Here is a 20,048-nt window from a genome sequence, read left to right as displayed (position 1 = left end):
AAACAAAATGTGTGCGTGGGTGCTATTAAGATTTCATTGCTTCTTATTTGGCAAAGTATGTATTATTCATTGCCATACTAATTACTGCCACCATCCCAAACTCATAATAAAAACTTTATAGCACCCCCATACCATCACATGTTTAGTATGGAAAATAATATATTTTGCCATAGTTTGCATTGTTATAAATATAACCGACAAAAGAGAGGTTATTCTTACAGCAATGCAAGCTTGTTCTGATATGTTAAACAAAGCTGTGAGGGGAAAAAAAAAAATCAGACTGTAGAACCAATGCCTAATTGAGTTTGTAGTGCCAAACACAGCACATTCTGTCACTTACAGAGCCCACTGTTATCAATTTCACCAAAATAGCCTCTACTCTAAATAACTGACATTTCTAGGGCAATAATCCTTCATTCTCTGATAATTCCACAAAGGGCAATGATTTGTATATTGAAACAAGTAAATAATCTGAAAATGAGGCATGTGAAATAAGTCATTCACTCTTACCATTCGGATACCTAGCTGCAGGACAGTTGACTTTTTAAAAGTACCATTCTGGTCTGAGATCTTCTGTAAATCTATTCCTAGTCTTTCCATTACCATAAATCTGTAACTATAAGAAGGAGACGTCAAAAAGAGATCTTAAGATAGCAGTGCTTGAAACTGCCTATTTATGAATCTGAAACAAGGAAAAACACCCCCAACCTAACAATGAAGAACACTGCAATCTGAACCATTAAAGAATGAATGTACATTAATAATCTTGCTTTTCTTTTAAGAAGGATACAAGTCAGTATTTACTCTGCAGTTAGTTTCTAGAAGAGAACGCTATGTTGAAACACGCTCACTCATAGATCGTGAAAAGAGAATGTTCTTTCTAAATTAAAGAGTCCTCAGTTTGATTCATTTTGATTTCATCATCCTCTCACTATGACCTTGAACAAATTATCTGCCCATACATAGAGTATTATTTACATTTGTTTCTTGACCTTATAAATCACATTTTACTTTCTCTACATACTTAGAAACATGACTTTAAAAAATGTACTTCTTTTCAGGGCACCTGGGTGGCTCAGTTGGTTGAATGTCTAACTCTTGGTTTGGCTCGGGTTGTGATCTCAGGGTCATGAGATTGAGGCTCTGCACTTGGCATGGAGTTTGCTTGAGATTCTCTCCCTCTCTCTTTGCCTCTCCTTCCCACGCTCACACACACACTCTCTGTCTCTCATAAATAAATAAACCTTTTTTTAAAAAAATGTACTTCTTTTCTGTTTGGTACCTCTGTCCCTTTTCTTCCCTTCACTTACATGCCCACATCAGTCTGCATTTATCTATGTATAAAAACATGAACACAGACATAAAGGAATTTTTGTCCTTGTTTTACAAAAATGTGATATTACGTGCACTTTACTGCATCATACTTTTTTCATTAGTATTTCACTGAAATCCTCCCAAACCAACTGGTATAGTTCTAATTGGCTTCTTTAATGGGCTGCGTAATATTACATGATATGGACATACCTTGATCCACTCAGCCACTCAATCTTCTATTAACAGCCCTTTAATTTGTTCCAAGATTATTGATCGTTCATTTTGTTTTTATTGACAGCATTTAAAGACCATCTGAACAAAGCACTGACCATTGAGCCTATCTCCTCACCTAGGGAAAAAGACATCACCTCTCTTGAAAGGCTATTGAAAGGGGGTACCTAACAAACTGATTTTTTTTCTTTTTTAAAAATCACTAGTCAATTATTTATACATGAGGACTAGCCATATGTGGCAATTAAAAAAAATGTTCTACAAATTCTTTGTTGTGCCTTTTCTCAAGAGACAAAGCTTAATTAAAATCTCCTCTTGTGTGTGGAGTAGACTTAGTGACTTGCCTCTAGCAAAGAGACTATAGTGGAAATATGTGACATCACTGCAAGATTCAAAATAAGTCAGAGAAAGACAAATACCACCTGATTTCACTCATGTGGAGTTTAAGAAACAAAACAGATGAACACAGGGGAAGAGGGTGGGAAGAGGGAAGCAAACCATAAGAGACTCTTAATGACGAGGACAAACTGAGGATTGGTGGAGGGAGGTGAGCAGGGGATGGGCTAAACAGGTGATGGGGATTAAGGGGGGCGCTTCTGATGAGCACTGGGTGTTCTATGTAAGTCGTGAATCACTGAACTCTACTCCTGAAACCAATATTGCACTGAATATTAACTTTTTTTTCCAAATTTTTATTTAAGTTCTGAAGATTCAATTAAAAAAAGGCTGTGGCTTTATTCTTGGATGCATGCTCCTGTGTGTGTGTGTGTGTTTGCCTCCCTCTCTCTTTCAATTATTTGCTCTAGGAGAAGCCAGCTATCATGTCTTTATGACACTGAGGCAGCCTACTGAGAGACCTATTGAGAGGCCTGGGGAAGTGAGGCCTGCAAAAAATCACATGAGCGTATTTAGAAGCAGATCTCCTTAGACCTGCCAACAGCCACATGAGTGACCTTGAAAACAGATCCGTCCCCAATCAGGTCATGAGATAACTGCAACCCAACAGACAGCTGACCGCATCCTCAGAAGTCCTGAGCTGGAACCATCTGGGGAAACCATAATTTCCATGGGTAACTTCCATGTTGGCTACCCATGGAAACTAAGATGATAGTAGTCTGTTATAAGCTACTATGATTTGGGTAATCTGTTACATAGCAAAGGTATTAGAGCACATAAGTCATAGTCATTGAATGATACTCAATTAAAATAATTCCATTTTACCTTCTTCCCTTGAATTCAGTAATGCCGGATCCATAAAACAGAGGAATTCCTAAATAATCAAGTTGTTTGAGTTCTACCCAGTTTTCAACTACAAAGACAAATTTAATAGGAAAAAAGATATATATTTTTAGAAATGTTATTTCTTACTTTTTCATAGATCCTAAAACTTATTTAGCTAACCTAAACAGAAATTAGACCTTTCTAGTAAATGTTTTAAAGAATCAAATACCTCTATCTAGTGGCTTCAAATTCTATTTATCACTATAATTAACATAAAAACATATACAGAAATTTTTAATTAAAGCAACTATAACCAAAAAAAAAGTAGTCATGGTCATAAAATGCATTAGCATCATATACACAAGTGTTTCTATTTATGAAAAAAATTCATTCCCTTACATGTTAAATTTTAAAATATAACATATGTTCAAAAAATTAAAATAAAATGAAATAGAACATATGTTAAGTACCAAAGAATCAGTAGAGAGATGGCTTTTTCTTTTCCATTACTTAAAAATTTAAAGCCATGGTAGTTGAAAAAATAGAAATTGGGCAAAAAAAATCATCTCACTATGAAATTGTTATACAGAAACTGCTTTGATTAAATTCAGTTAAAAAAAAAATCAAATCCACTGAAACCGTCAGGTAGCTTATTTCCCACTTTTCTACCATATATGTTTAATGAGTATGACAGCTCTACAATAAACAATCAAGTTTAATGGATTCTATTTGTCACCCTGACATAGTTTAAACAGTTAGTAAAGACTACTGTCATAACATTTAGGAGGTTTTATTAAGGAAAACAAAGTTAATTACTGAGGCTAGTCTCATCATTCTTTTTCTAAAACAATGCAGATGACCTTGACTATTATCATTTTTATTTATATTAACTTCCTGAGAGCTCTATTTATAAAATACTACTGCTGTTCTTCAGCTCTGCTCACATTCATTTTACATTCAATTCCTCTAACTGGTGGTTTTTACATGTGATTTCCAGCTCCAGTTACTTTCCCAACAATCAAGTTTCTAACACTTTTAACTCATGGTCTAAATCATTTTAATGTTTAAACATTTCCATATATCTTACACTAATCCATTCTATGGACATTCCTTTTGTTTACATATCTACAGCCCACTTTAACATCTTTTCCTTACAATCTTTGACTCCCAATGGTTTCCTACAAATTATTTCATTCTACTATCTTTATACTTCGAGAACTCTTGATAGCTTAGACCAAAAACCTGACATTGTATATAAAGTAGTAGAAATAATATTGATTTCTGGGGCACCTGGGTGGCTCAGTGGGTTAAAGCCTCTGCCTTCGGTTTGGGTCATGATCCCAGGGTCCTGGGATTGAGCCCTGCATCGGGCTCCCTGCTCAGTGGGAAGCCTGCTCTCTGCCTGCCTCTCTGCCTACTTGTGATGTCTGTCTGTCAAATAAATAAATAAAATCTTAAAAAAAAAAAAAAAAGAAATATTGATTTCAAATATATAACTCACTGTGCATATAATACCAACATTTACAAAGCGTCTATCCTACTTTTATATAATAGTTAATTATATAAATTATAATAAAATTTCTAATTGAAAATAATTTTCCAGAAGGCCAGAAAAAAAGAAAAATATTAACAGTCACTTTAGCATATATATATATATATATATGCCTAGGGAAGTAGCTTGCTTTGCTAAATTTACTTACTATGGTCTCTTTTTGCAGCTCTTTGGTAAAATTTAAGTTCTGAAAATAATGGGCCATTTTCTTGATATTCCTATAAAAGAATAATAAATTTTATTAGGTAAAAATAATCTTAAGGATAGATTTGGTATTTCAACTATGAAAATATGAGTATATATTTATAGTATATAAATAGTGCTTGAATTATTTATTAAAAACACAGGCATCAAATTTCCACTAAAAAATCTCAGAAAAGCACTAAATAAACTTGGAGAATCTCATGTTTAAATTTAATATACTATAATGCTATCTCTACACAATCTTAGCCATGAAAGTAGTCTTATGGAAAAAACTTACTAAAAGCATTAAAATTGTATATACACATATACACATATAGTCAGTGTCTACCAACATGGACATCAGGGTAGATATACTGCAAACTAGCCTGGGGTTCATTCACACAAGACACCTTTACTAAACATCTACTATATTTCATCCATTGTACTAGGCATAAGGGATACAAACAAAAGTAAAACCTCATCCTTGCCTTTAAGGACCTTACCATTTAGAATAAAGAGGAAAGAGAGCTAGATAGGATACAAAAATAATAAATGCCAACACAGAAAAACAAAGTTCTCCAGTCTTTACATTTTAATAATGTGAAAATATACCATAACACTACATTTGTTGATAAGATTATAAAAGCTAAGTTAAAAAAAAGATACCAGGAATAAAGCAGAAAACAAAAAAGTGAAATATATATGAAATATAAATTTAAGAGTAATACTTACCACTTTTATTACATGTCTTGCATCTTTATCTGGTTTATTTGTGGGGAAAGCTGCAGAAAAAAACATAAGGTGGAGTAGAGAAGTAGTTGTTCCCAGTTACTGAATATCTACTATATTCCAGACACTGTGCTAAGCACTTTACATATCTTCATTTATTACATCCTTCCAAGAACCTCTTCTGGTAGGTATCATCTTCATGTTACACAAGATACTACTAAGGTCCGAGAAACTGAGTAATTTGTTCACTAAGAAGTGCAAACTGGGGACTGAAACTCAGTCTGATACCATAGCCCACACTTTGCCATACATCATATTCAAATATTTAAACATGGAAACTGACACATATTAAACACACAAATCCAAATGTAGGGAGAAATATTTTCTAGATACGTAGCATTAACCCCTATATATAATAAATAATAAAATTTTTATTATTCAATTCCAATTTTATTAAATTCCATTTTATCAAACTAAAATCTATAATTCAGAAATGAAAACTGATTCATCTTAACTGGAAAGTTCAAAACAATTTCTATGTGGCAAAATTCTAAAAAAAAAAAAATCAAGTGAGGATGAGAATAAATCTTTAAAAAATCATTTTCTGAACCTGGCAATCAATCATTCGTACATTAAGGAATACATTATCTCCTAAAAAGCACCATTTCAAGTTATCTAACTTCATTTTATTATTTGTTATTTGCATTTCTAAAAATTTTTTCATTTTTTCTTTAAATAGGCTTCATGGCTAACATGGGGCTCGAACTCACAACCCAGAGATCAAGAGTCACATGATTTACAAAACTGTGCCAGCCAGGTGCCCCTTGTATTTTAGATATAGTAATCAAACTTCTGATAATTCCACTGTTCAAATTTTTAGATCAAATCAATCCTTTCATCTATATTATCTAAATTATTAAGAAGTCACAGTTTTCAAACCTTGGTAAGTTGATGCATATACTTATTTGTAATGTGAAAGTCGAGAATCTTGTCATTCATCCCTTCATTTTCCTTCCATTCATTCCTTCAACTAACCAATAGTTATTTATCATGAGGCCAGAATTTGCAAGGCACTGTGTCAAGTGTTAGTAGGATGTTTAAAGGAGAGTGAAAGGAATGTGGAACTAGTCCTCAATATGATTAAATATCAGCACCTAACAGATGGAGAATAAGATCAATTCTTCAAGTTTATTTTCAGTAAGCTCACCAGACGCTGTCCTCTTACGATTATCCCTAACATTTTCCCCTTTCTCCTAACTCCATCAGCTTTTCTCTTTTTCACATGATAGATATAAAAAAATCACAAATTTACCAAAATATACCAATCCCACCTTACGGTTGCGCCAACTCATGCACAACTTTAACTGTTCTCCAAAAATTTTTATGTCAGCCTGCTATCAACCATTTGAAGAAATTTTTACCTAAGTCTTAGTTGATATTAGATGTAAACTATGAACCCAGAGCTCTTTCCAAAGGAACTAAACTTATTTATATCAACTAATTTTACCTTTGCACCTTGATGCATGTAAAGTCATTCCACTGTCACCCATGCAGTAGTCCTGAGGGAACTGCAGGAGGAATGGATTATTTATATCTAAGGCAAGAAAAAACTAAAGAGAATATATATAGAAGAAGGGGTCCAGTCCTGTTAAAGAAGAAGGGGTAAGAAAAGCCTTTCTTCTCACCTATGGCAAACTATTTTTACCAGGGCGGTACCCAAGCCTGGGGAGAAACCGCCCTGCCCCAGTCCCCGTTCACTTACTGCAGTACTAACTCTGGGCAAGGGTCTTGGCTTCCTGAGGTATAAGTTGGTAGAAACTTCCTGCTTCTTGCCTAAAAGCAAGTGGCCCCAGCAGCAAAGACATCATCAAGCCCAACAGATAAAAGCAGAAAACAAAAGAAAAATTGGGGTTTTCAACTAGATAAATAACTTATTTGGGTGCTAATAGGAAAAGAGATATCTAACCAGTGCAATGGGCTACTCCTTGCTGATTTCAATCCTAATAGCCCTACTACTTTATAGCCTTTCACATTATTTCACATGAACATAACTATGTGTTGACAGATACTCAAAACATCCCACACTTGTTCTGATAACTATATAATACTCTCCATAAACTTCTAAGTCAGATTATATTGGAGGGCCTAAATCCAAAATCAATTGACTAGAAAGCTCTTGGAGATGGATGTTGAACGAATAAATTGTCTTAGCTACCATGGAGGTCTCTTTATGGTAATCAATCAGTTAATTAATGAAATAAATATTTATTTTCTACTGTAAGCCAAGCCACGTTCTAGCTAGTGAAATTAAAAGATAATGGAAAACAGACATGGTATCTGCTTTTATAGTCTAATGGAGAAATCAGACATTCATCAAATACTCATACACAAGTGCAAAACTGTAATTATAATACATGTAAAAGGGAGAGGTAGACAGTAATAAGAAAATATATAATTTAATTTATATAAAAGGGAATTATTGAGCAAGAATAGTTGGAGAAGTGATGATGGGCCAGGTGTAAATCTAGTTAATAATTTCTGCCTAATGAAAGGTTTTAAAGACTTGAGGTGTTGTTGGAGGACAGGAAACACATTATTAGATTTGCATTCTAAACAGATCCTGGTACCACAGTGTGGAGAACAGACTGAAGGGGAACCGGAGTAGATACTGACCTATCAGTAAGGATTTAATTTCAATAGATCAGAAGAAAGAGGATTATAACTTGGACTACACTATCAATGGTAGATAAAAAATGAGCAGATTCCAGAGATCCAGAGATTTCAGAAAGTGAAATTGTTAGGACTTGATAAAGGAGGGAAAGGGATCTTGTTTGGTAGGTTACTGCTGATTAATCTATTCAGGGTTGAAAAGAATGATCAATCACAGATAGTGATAGTCTTAAAATTACAGCAGTCTCACATCTTCATTTAAATTTCTAACCTGAGGTCTGATGAGCTGCTAAAAAACACATACAGCACATATAAGATATCTGTCCTCCTAGCACTTTTTTCTATTCATTGGGAACTCTGTCTGGTTTTTCCTTTGAGGAACCAAACCACCCTCTACCCATGTGAACCTTGTAGGGCTGCTTAACACAGTATATCTGCCCTTACATCTCAGAGTTGGGTAGATGACCAAACCTAGCTAATTGGAATATACAAGCCCACTGGCCACAGTAACCAGTTCAGAAAGAGCAACATGCCCCAACTAGGCAAAAAGTTATTTCCTATATATATCCTATGTTACATATCCTATGTAACAAAAGGAGGGCATAAGCTGTAAGGATACCAAATCCTAGAAATCACTTTCCTCAGCTAAATGGAAAATGAAGTCAGAATCAAATCCAACACTGAAAAATGTAAGGTTAAGGCAGGAAGAAAGGGCCCTATTGACCGTGTTTAAGCTCTAGACTATCCATACCTGAAGCCAAAAAAGCCCTATAATTCTTTTATAAGAGTTAATAAATCCCTCATTTGCTTAAATACATTTGAGTTTCTGACACTGGCAACCAAAGACAACACAGATGGCAACTAGAAAAACTAAAATATGATGGCACCTGATAAAGAATGTCAATAAAGTAGCACGCTAGATAAATGAAAACTTTCTTCTATAAAATAAAGAAGATGCCAAAAATAATAAATCAAACTTTCTTATAAATGAAGAGTTGATCTAGTTAAATAAATAAATAGGAAGCCCAAAACAAAGAGAAATCTAAAAACCAGAGGGAGGGTCGCCTGTGTGGCTCAGTTGGTTAAGCACCTGCCTTCGGCTCGAGTCATGATCTTAGAATCCTGGGATTGAGTCCCACATCAGTTCTCTGCTCAGCGGGGAGCCTGCTTCTCCCTCTCCCACTTCCCCCTGCTTGTGCTCACTCTCTCACATAAATAAATAATTTAAAAAATCTTTAAAAAATAAAATAAATAAAATAATAAAAAACAGAGGAAAATAAATGTACATGAGCACTAATGTTCTAGGCCATGCTGCAGGCCCCAGAGAGGCTGCCCACTCAGGGTAGCCAAGGATATTAGTATTAAAGCCCTCTTGGGAAAAAGACAAGTCCTTGGGGCTTCAATAGGCAGAGATTTGAAGTTAAGTTGGTTACATAAAGTCAGATCTTCCAAGGCCTACCTCTTCAGTAGTATGAAACATTTAAAAAAGAGAGAGAAAGAAATGGGGAGATGTGGGGAGGAGGAAAAAAGGAAAAAGGGGAAGGAAGGAGGGAAAGGAGAAGGAAAAACAGACAGACAAGACATCATCACTGTCAAACACAGAAAGAAAAACAAAAACGAAAAACCCTACCTTCTGTAGCTTAGACCCTGAGTATGAGGAAAAGTAGAGTCTTTCCTGATAATTTGTTATTCCAAAGCTGCCTTCAGGAATTTGAGGCTCAAATTTACAAAACAGCACGGTACAAGGATTTGAAACCAAATGATAACCCAGAAGCCTTGCAGAAGCAAAAGAAACAAATCTTCAAGAGACACACTGGACCCACATGATTACCAGAGATACGGCATGGCTAAAGATGAGTCAATGGTCCAACACCACAAAACAGGAAAGAAAGCAAACAAAAGGCATAAATCCCAAGAAATTCAGACCTCCCATATAGCTCAAATATCTGCTTGAAATGATAACAGACACAAAGTAGCAGTAGCATAAGAAACAATGCAAAACATTCTATGAAAAAATGTACTGGTTGTAATTCGAAAAACATCTGAGATCTAAGAGACAGTGACCAAAAACAAGAAATACATTAGAACTTCAAGAGGAGGGACAGACACCTAGGTGGCTTAGCTCATTAAGCATCTGTCTTTGGCTGAGGTTATGATCCCAGGGTCCTGGGATTGAGCCCCACATCAGGCTCGTTGCTCAATGGGAAGCCTGCTTCTCTCTCTGCCTACTGTTCCCCCGCCTGTGCTCTCTCTCTCTGACAAATAAATAAATAAATAAAATATTTTAAAATATGGAAGTAAGTATGAATTTGGAATAGTCCAGTGCTGGAAATTACATGCACATTTATCTTCAGTAGAATGTGTAACAAACTGTATTACAGTCATAGTATGAAATACATTGTAGGAAAAAATGAATGAAATACAGATGCAGTAGTAATATAGATACTTCTTAGATACAATGTTGAGTGAAAAAACACAAAACAGAATGTATATTTCGATTCTATTTATGTAAATTAAAAATGACGAACAAATTAATTTGCTTATGGATACACACACACACACACACAACTATAATGAAAAACAGTAAAACAAAAATCATAAAGAGTCTAGACAGTGTTCCTACCTTTAGGTAGAAAAGAGATGTCAGAACTTCTAGAGTGCTGATTATGTTGATATATGTTTGACCCAGATGGGGATTGTATCTTGCTATTAGATATATTTTCTTAATAAACTATATGTGTATGTTATATGCACTTTTCTAAATATTAATACATGCAATACATACATAATAGTTAATATTTAAAACCTAAGAGAACAATGAAACAGATTAGATCTGAGGAAATAATCTTGAATTCACCACACAGAAATATAGAGACATAAAATATGAAGAAGAGATTATGAAACATCAATGTAATATGTGACAGAAACATAATTTTCTAAAAAAAAAACCTCCAGAACTAGAGGACAGAGAGAATAGAGGACAGGCACTTTTGAATAAATATTATCTGATAACTTTCAAATACTGATAAAAGTCATGAATCCTCTGATTTAAGAATCAGAAGTCCCCAGCAAGATAAATAATAAATCTGTACTCCAGCCCACCATAGTCAAACTGCAGAACATTAAAGACAAAGTTCTAACAAACAACTTAGTAGATTAGTTTACATACAAAAGACAGATGAAGTGACAACAGACTTCTCAATAGAAACAAGGCAGTAAGAAGACATTGAATAACATCATATTCATATGCTGAGAGAAAATAACCATCAACCTAGAATAAGGTACACTAAAAACAATGGACAAAAATAATGTACAAAATAGGAAAATGGTGACCAAAGGTATAGTGTTATAATGCCATGTATTTATCCAGGAGAAAAGTGAAGACACTGATTAGCTTCCTAGTTTATTAAATCAAGAGAGTGTATTGAGTTTACAGGTAACCATTAAAATAATAGACATGGGGCATCTGGGTGGCTCAGTGGGTAAAGCCTCTGCCTTTGGCTCAGGTCATGATCTCAGGGTCCTGGGATTGAGCCCCGCATGGGGCTCTCTGCTCAGCAGGGAGCCTGCTTTCTCCCCTCTCTCTGCCTGCCTCTCTGCCTAGTTGTGATCTGTCTCTCTGTCAAATAAATAAATAAGATCTTTAAAAAAAAAAAAAATAGGGGTGCCTGGGTGGCTCAGTGGGTTAGGCCTCTGCCTTCGGCTCAGGTCATGATCCCACGGTCCTGGGATCGAGCCCCGCATCGGGCTCTCTGCTCAGCGGGGAGCCTGCTTCTCCCTTCCTATCTGCCTGCCTCTCTGCCTACTTGTGATTTCTCTCTCTGTCAAATAAAAAAAATTAAAATAATAAAAAAATTAAAAAAAATAAAAAATAAAATAATAGACATAATATTCAGAACTTCAAAATCAGTAAAGAAAAAAGAATAAAGAAAACCTAAAAATCTAATAGAAGATCAGGAAAGAATAGGTTCTCTAAAAAAAAAAAGGTAAATATAAAATATAAATGAAATAAATTATCAATTTTATAACAATTTTACACCAGTTTTTCATATTTCATTACCTCTGACATTTGAATGCACCTACTAAGGACATCATATGATTGCTGCTGACCACATAGCAGTTTCACTGCCCACACAAGTCACACATCTAGACCCAGATGTCTATTGATCTTTACTTCAATTGAGTAGTGCACATTGCTGGTAGTATTAATGTTACATTTAATGGTCATTTATAGCATTTATAGCATTTTTTGCATGAAGAAAAATTAGTTAACTAGCCCAAAACAGAAAAATGGGACATAAACTTGATAGTAGTGAAAAAAAAAATGTTCTTTAAGATAGGACTGCAACACTGAGTACTCTGTGAGTTGCATATGTAAGGCTATTTTAAAAGTATGTGTCATAGTTTAAGGGGCACTAATGGGTATTAGATATAAAGCAGATATTACAAAAACACAAAAAGAATGATTCAAGAAAATTATGAAATTTTAAGCATCTAATGGAGACTCAACATATAAAAATAATGATGTATCTTAAAATCATGGACACCTTAGGTGTGAAAAACCAATAATTTGAGTAGACTAAATTCACCAGATGAGAAATGATAAAATCATGAGAAAAATAAATAAATGTATACTATTTATGAAACACAAGTAAAACCAAGTGATGCAGAGAAAATAAAAAGGTAAACTAGACAAAACAGGTGAAAAAAAGGCTAGAATATTTATTTTCACAAAATTATAGAAATCTCAGCAAAGAAGAATTACTAGATAAAAAGGTAGTCCAACCTAATCATTAAAAAAATAACTCAATGGATAAAAAAGATTCAATAGAAAAACTAAATTTATGAACTTGAAAGCATCTGATAATGTACCTTCATAATATAGAAATCAAAAGCTACTACAAGTACAGGGAAAAAAATGAAAAAGCACAAAAATCATGGACTATTTTAAAACAAATCCATAATATATAGTCAAGCAGACAAAAATAACTTAAAATAATACAATTAACAGTTTTTATCTAAAGGCCACATAAAATAACAATTAAAGAATATACATTCTTTTCAATTGTTTTATGCATAAAACAATTTTTTAACTGCCCATAATTTTACTCAGAAAGCAGGCTTCCTCAAGTTATCAAAGAATAAGGATTATTAAGCTACATTCTGTGACCATAATTGCCTAAACCCTAGGCCAAAGAAGAAATCACAAAGGAATTTAGAAAATACATAGGACTGAATACTAAAAATATCATATTGAAACTATTTAGCATATAGTTACATATTTACTAGTTGTTTTTCTCTGATCATGAAAACTGCACAAAGAAAGACTTGGTTTAGTTTAGATGTGTCCCAAGCACCTCAAATAGGGTCTAGTAAGCATTCATTAAATATTTGATGAATAATTTAATGAATGAAAGCAGTACTGAGAAACTAAATTTTAAGGCGGAATTAAGATGGTAGAGTAGTTTGGCAGGGGGACCCTGATCTTGCCTTGTCCTTCAAACACAGCTAGATTGGCATCAAAACATTTTGAGCAACCAGGAAATAAATGTGAGGATGAACAGAACAGTCTGCACAATTAGAAGGAGAGAATGTGGAAGCTGCAAGGTTCAGGGATATGAATTGGGGGAGAGAAAAGCCACACTGCCAGGTAGGGGCTGGGAGCCCTTTTTGTGGAAAGAGGACAGGGAAAGAAGGGGAGAGACAACAGCACAACAGGTTTGTCCAAGAAAAACTCCCCCAAGGACCCCTGACTGGGTTATTAGGAGGAACTGATTATGGCAAGTTTTATGCTAACATTGGAGCTCAAATTCTGAGGTTATAGAAGTCTATGCCATTTGCCAGAGTCAAGCCAGGCAGACAGTAGTACTCTGGGGAGAGGGAGGAGTGGCCTGGGAGTGCAGTGTGGGGATGCCCTGGGTGGCCCTGGGAGAGAACATTCCCTCTCCGAGGGTACAGTTCAAAGAGGGTATATTGTCTCTCCAAGGACAAGGGACACAGTGGGCACCACTGAGCAGCCATTCTTCAGCAGAGGACAAGAAGAGGATACAGAGAGCCGATAACCTGGTTGAAGCTTTCCCCAGGACTTCACTGTAGACTCCAGGCACCTGGATGCCCATGGGACTGCTTTTCTATGACAGTGGCTCCAGGCACAGCACTGAGAGGTTCTTCTCTTAGAGGAGGGGAGCAGGTCCACACCTTGCTGGGTTCTTTAAGATTTGGAGTTTTGAATCCCAGCTGTGCACCAGAGAGAAAACACAGGAGAACTGTGGTGTGGGGCATGTTGAAGGCCCAGGCATGGATAGGTTGAAGGCAGGCATCTGAAGGAGGTCTGGGGAACAGGAGGGGAGATTGTTTGCTTTTCTGTGAGGGCTTCCTGAGCAGCAGGAGCTGTGAGTTCCCCTCCGCAGGACTAAAAGCAGGGTTATGCCATCTTCCACCCACCCCTCACCTACAAGCAAAGTCCAACTTCAGTGAGCAACATGGCACCCCCAGTGGAGGGTGGAGCCACTTACACCAAACTCTGCCCCCCTGAGCTCTGCAGGGGCATCTTTACTAGAGCAGGTCTAACTGTGAGCCAGCAAAGTAGGGCTCTCCCCCAGAGGACCAACACAAGCCCCCTGCATGTACCAATACTGATCACAGAGTGTTCCAAAGCATCAGCTTCAGTTCTAGTGAAAATAAGACCAGGCTTTCCTTTTTTTCTTTTCTTTCTTTCTTTTCTTCTTTCCCCCCCCCCCTTCTTTTTTCTTTGGACTCAAGCTTACAGTTTTATCTGTGTTTCTTCCTTTTTAATGCATTGGGTTTCTTTTTGCTTTTTGCTTTTCCTTTGGAAGCAGACTTATAATTCTTTGTCAGTTTATTTTCTTTGTTCCTTTCTTTTTCTCTTTTTTTTGGACCAGGATTTTTTTTTTCTTTTTCTTTCTTCCTTTTTTTTAAGAGGGGAAGAGGAACAGCAGAGGGAGAAGGTGAGAGAGAATCTCAAGCAGGCTCCATGCCCAGTGTGGAACCCCTTCATGGGGCTCAATCTCACAATCCTGAGATCACGACCTGAGGTGAAATCAAGTTGTTTAACCAACGGAGCGACCCAGGCACAGGCACTTCCCCCCCACCCCCAAAATCAGGTTTATCATAAACAAATCAAAGCACACCTAGTTAAAGGCCCAAACATCCCCACTGCAAGGATGTTCAGCAGATGACTGACCTGTGGGAAAGAACAGCCAAAACATAACAGCAGAGTACACACAGCATACACCAGAAACACTTCCTAAAGTGCCAAGACCTGGACAGTGTAAAACCCCTTTTTAATAAAGCATTACTCTGAGGAGCAGGAAACACAACAAGCTTTCATAACACATAAAAGACAAAAACCTAGACATGACAAGATGGAGGAATTCTCCACAAAAGAAGGACCAACAAGAAATCATAAACAGGGCCTTGCTCAAAACAGCTGCAGAGATAAAAGACATAAGAACTGGTCAGGCTGAAATAAAAAAAGCTACAACTGAGATGTAAAACAGAACAGACGTATCATGAGGATGGAAGAAGAAGAGGAATGAATAAATGATATAGAAGATAAGATTATGGAAAATGATGAAGTTGAAAAGAAGAGGGAAAGAAAACTATTAGGTCATGACTACAGGCTTAGGGAAATCAGCAAATCCATAAAACACAATATCTGTATCATAGGAGTCCCAGAAGAAGAAGAGCAAGAAGGGGAGGTGGGGGGTGGGGGGAGTCTACTTGAATGAATTGTAGTTGAGAACTTCCCTAACCTGGGGAAGGAAACAGGCATTCAAGTCCAAGAGGCACAGAGAATTCTCAAAATCAACAAAAACAGGTCAACACCAAAACATTATCATAGTGAAACTTGCAAAATGCAAAGATAGAGAATTCTGAAAATGGCTAGAGAAAAAAGATCCTTAACCTACAATGGTAGACAAATAAGGTTAGTAGCAGATCTGTCCACCGAAAGTTGGCAAGACATAAGAGAGCGGCCTGATATATTCAACATGCTAAATGGGAAAAATATGCAGCCAAGAATACTTTATCCAGGGGCACCTGGGTGGCTCAGCGGGTTAAAGCCTCTGCCTTCGGCTCAGGTCATGATCCCAGGGTCCTGGGATCAAGCCCCACATTGGGCTCTCTGCTCAGTGGGGAGCCTGCTTCTCCTCTCTCTCTCTGCCTACTTGTGATCTCTGTTGTCAAATAAATAAAAAATAAAAAAATAAAATCTTAAAAAAAGAAAGAAAAAAGAATACTTTATCCAGCAAGGCTGTCATTTGGAATAGAAGGAGAGATAAAGAGTTTCCAAAACAATAAAAAATTAAAGGAGTTCATGAACACTAAACCAGCTCTGCAAGAACTATTAAAGGGGACCCTTTGAGTGGGAAAGAGAGACCAAAAGCAACAAAGACAATCCATAGAAACAATGACTTTACAGGTAATACAATGGCACTACATACATACCTATTAATAATTACTCTGAATGTAAATGGGCTAAATGATCTAATCAAAGATAAAGGGTATTAGAATGCATAAAAAAACCCCAAGATCCATTGATATGCTGGGACTCATTTTAGACTCAAAGACATTTCTAGATTGAAAGTAAGGGGGTGGAGAACCATCTGTCATGCTCACGGACATCAAAGAAAGTTGGAATAGCCATAGTTATATCAGACAAACTAGATTTTAAACCAAAGACTGTAATAAAAGATGAAGAAGTACACTAAATCATAATAAAGGGGTCTATCCAACAAGATGATCTAACAATTGTAAATACATATGCCTCCAACTTGGGAGCAGCCAAATATATAAATCAATTAATAACAAACTTAAAGAAACTCACTGATAATAATACAATAATAGTAGGGGACTTTAACATCCCACTCACAGCTGTGTACAGACCATCTAAGCAGAAGATCAACAAGAAAACAAGGGATTTGAATGACACACTGGACCAGATGGACATTACAGATATATTCAGAGTATTTCATTCTAAAGCAGCAGAATACACATTCTTTTTGAGTGCAAATGGGACATTCTCCAGAAAAGATCACATACTGGGTCACAAATCAGCTCTCAACCAGTAAAAAAAAGACTGTGATCATATCATGCATATTTTCAGACCACAATGCTATGAAACTCAAAGTCAATCACAAGAAAAAGTTTGGAAAGGCCTCAAATACATGTAGGTTTAAGACCATCTTACTAATGAATGAATGGGTTAACCAGGAAATTAAAGAAGTTAAAAAAAATACACGGAAGCAAATGAAAATGAAAACAAGATAGTCTGCAACCTCTGGGATGCAGCAAAGGTGGTCATAAGAGGAATGTATATAGCAATACAGGCCTTCCTCCAGAATCAAGAAAAGAAACTATAGAAATGATCCCTGAAAGTATAGTCTGAAATATACAACCTAACCTTACACCTACAGGAGCTAGAAAAAGAATAGCGAATAAAGCCTAAAACCAGCAAAAGGGAAGTAGTAGCAGAAATAAATTCTACAGAAATAAAAACAGTAGCAGAAATAAATGCTATAGAAATAAAAACAGAACAAATCAATTAAACTAGAGCTGGTTCTTTGAAAGAATTAACAAAATTGATAAACCCCTAGGCAGACTTATCAAAAAGAAAACAGAAAGGACCTAAATAAATAAAATCATGATTGAAAGAGATCACAAACAACAACACAGAAATACGAGAAATATTATGAACAGTTACATACCAACAAATTGTGCAATTTGGAAAAATGGATAAATTCCTAGGAACATATAAACCATGAAACTGAAACAAGAATAGAAAATTTGAATAGATCCATAACCAGTAAAGAAATTAAATCAGTAATCAAAAATCTCCCAATAAGAATCCCCTATTTCCCAGGGGAATTCTAACATACATTTCAAGAAGAATTAATACCTGTTCTTCTAGAAATGGAAGGAAAACTCCCAAATTCATTCTATGGAGACAGCATTACCTTGATTCCCAAACTCAACAGCGACCCCACTATGAAGAATTACAGACAAATAACCTTGATGAACATGGATGTAAAAAGTCTCATAAGATACTAGCTAATAGAATCTAACAGTACATTAAAAGGATTATTCACCATGATCAAGTGGGATTTATTCCTGGGCTGCAGGGGTGGTTCAATATCTGCAAATCGATCAATGAGATATACCACATTAATAAAAGAAAGAGTAAGAACCATATGATCCTCTCAACAGATGTGGAAACAGCATTTGACAAAATACAGCATCCTTTCTTGATAAAAACCCTCGAAGTAGGGACAGAAGGAACACACTTCAGTATCATAAAAGTCATATATGAAAGACCCCCAGCTAATATCATCCTCAGTGGGGAAATTTGAGCAATTTCCCCTCATGTCAGGAATAGAACGTGGATGTCAACTCCAACCACTGTTCTTCAACATTGTACTGAAAGTCCTAGCCTCAGCAATCAGAAAACAAAGAGAAATAAAAGACATCCAAATCAGCAAGAAAGAGGTCAAACTTTCACTATTTGAAAATGACATGATACCCTATGTAGAAAACTTGGAAGACTCCACAAAAAAATTGCTATTGAATCCATGAATTCAGCAAAGTCTCAGATACAAAGTCAATGTGCAGGAATCTGTTGCATTTCTACACACCAATAATGAAGCAGCATAAAGAGAAACCAAGGAATTGATCCCATTTGCTATTGCACCAAAAACAGTAAGATACCTAGGAATAAGCCTAACAAAAGAGGTAAAAGATCTGCACTCTGAAAACTACCAAATAATTCTGAAAGAAATTGAAGAAGACACAAAGAAATGGAAAACCATCCCATGCTCATGGATTAGAAGGACAAATATTGTAAAATATCTGTCCAAATCAATCTACACATTCAAAGCAATCTGTACCAAAATAAAACAAAAAAAAAAAAACAACAACAAAAAACCCACCACATTTTTCACAGAGGTAAAACAAACAATTCTAAAATTTGTATGGAGCCAGAGAAGACCCCATATAGCCAAAGCAATGTTGAAAAAGAAAACGAAAGCGGGAGGCATCACAATTCTGGACTTCAAGCTGTATTACAACACTATAATCATCAAGGTATTATGGTACTGGCACAAAAATAGACACATAGAATGGAATAGAATAAAGAACCCAGAAATGGACCCACAGCTATATGATCAACTAATCTTTGACAAAGTAGGAAAGACTATCCAATGGGGAAAAGACAGTCTCTTCAATAAATGGTGTTGAGAAAACTGGACGACATTTTTGCAAAACTAAATAAAATTAGAAATGGATGGAAGACCTAAATGTGAGACAGGAAACCATCAAAATCCTGGAGGAGAGCAAAGGGAGTAAGCTGTTTCACCTCAGCTATAGCAATTTCTTACTAGACACATCACCAGAGGCAAGGAAAACAAAAGCAAAAATAAACATTAGGACTTCATCAAGATAAAAAGCTTCTTGACAGTGAAGGAGACTATCAACAAAACTAAAGGTCAACCTAAGGAGTGGGAGAAGATAATTACAAATGTCATATTGGATAAAGGGCTCGTATCCAAAATGTATAAAGAACTTATCAAACTCAACACCCAAAAAATAAACAATCCAGTTAAGAAATGGGCAGAAGACATGAAGCAGACATTTCCTCAAAGAAGACATACAGATGGTAACAGACACATGAGAAAATGCTCAATATCACTCATCATCAGAGAAATACAAATCAAAACCACAATGAAATACCACCTTATCCCTGTCAGAATGGCAAAAACTGACAACTCAAGAAACAATAGGTGTTGGTAGGATGCAGAGAAAGGGGAACCCTCTTGGACTGTTGGCGGGAATGCAAACTGGTGCAGCCACTCTGGAAAACAGCATGGAGGTTCCTCAAAAAGTTAAAAATAGAACTACCCTATGACCCAGCAATTGCACTATTAGGTATTTGCCCCAAGGCTACAAAAACACTGATTCAAAGGGGCTCCATGCACCCAAGTGTTTATAGCAGCACTATCAACAATAGCCAAATTATGGAAAGACCCTAGATGTCTATCGATTGATGAATGGATAAAGAAGATACACACACACACACACACACGGAATATTACTCATCAAAAAGAATGAAATCTTGCCATTTGCAACAACATGG

General features: G+C 36.0%; 1 protein-coding gene across 1 annotated transcript in view; it reads right to left on the bottom strand.

Moving 5' to 3' along the window:
• Positions 1-20,048, bottom strand: part of VRK2 (VRK serine/threonine kinase 2) — a 117,153-nt gene that overhangs the window by 67,053 nt on the left and 30,052 nt on the right. The window contains exons 3-6 of the mRNA XM_080814303.1: positions 5,234-5,283; positions 4,467-4,536; positions 2,767-2,854; positions 511-616 (exon numbers count right to left, since the gene is read on the bottom strand). Coding sequence (XP_080670429.1) covers positions 511-616; positions 2,767-2,854; positions 4,467-4,536; positions 5,234-5,283 — 314 coding nt within the window. The remainder of the gene's footprint in view (positions 1-510; positions 617-2,766; positions 2,855-4,466; positions 4,537-5,233; positions 5,284-20,048) is intronic.

The sequence above is a fragment of the Martes martes genome, assembly GCF_963455335.1.
Source record: "Martes martes genome assembly, chromosome: 9".
In the NCBI taxonomy this organism is placed as follows: domain Eukaryota; kingdom Metazoa; phylum Chordata; class Mammalia; order Carnivora; family Mustelidae; genus Martes; species Martes martes.
Note: the sequence above shows the minus strand (reverse complement) of the source record. Positions and strands in the feature narration are given on the sequence as shown.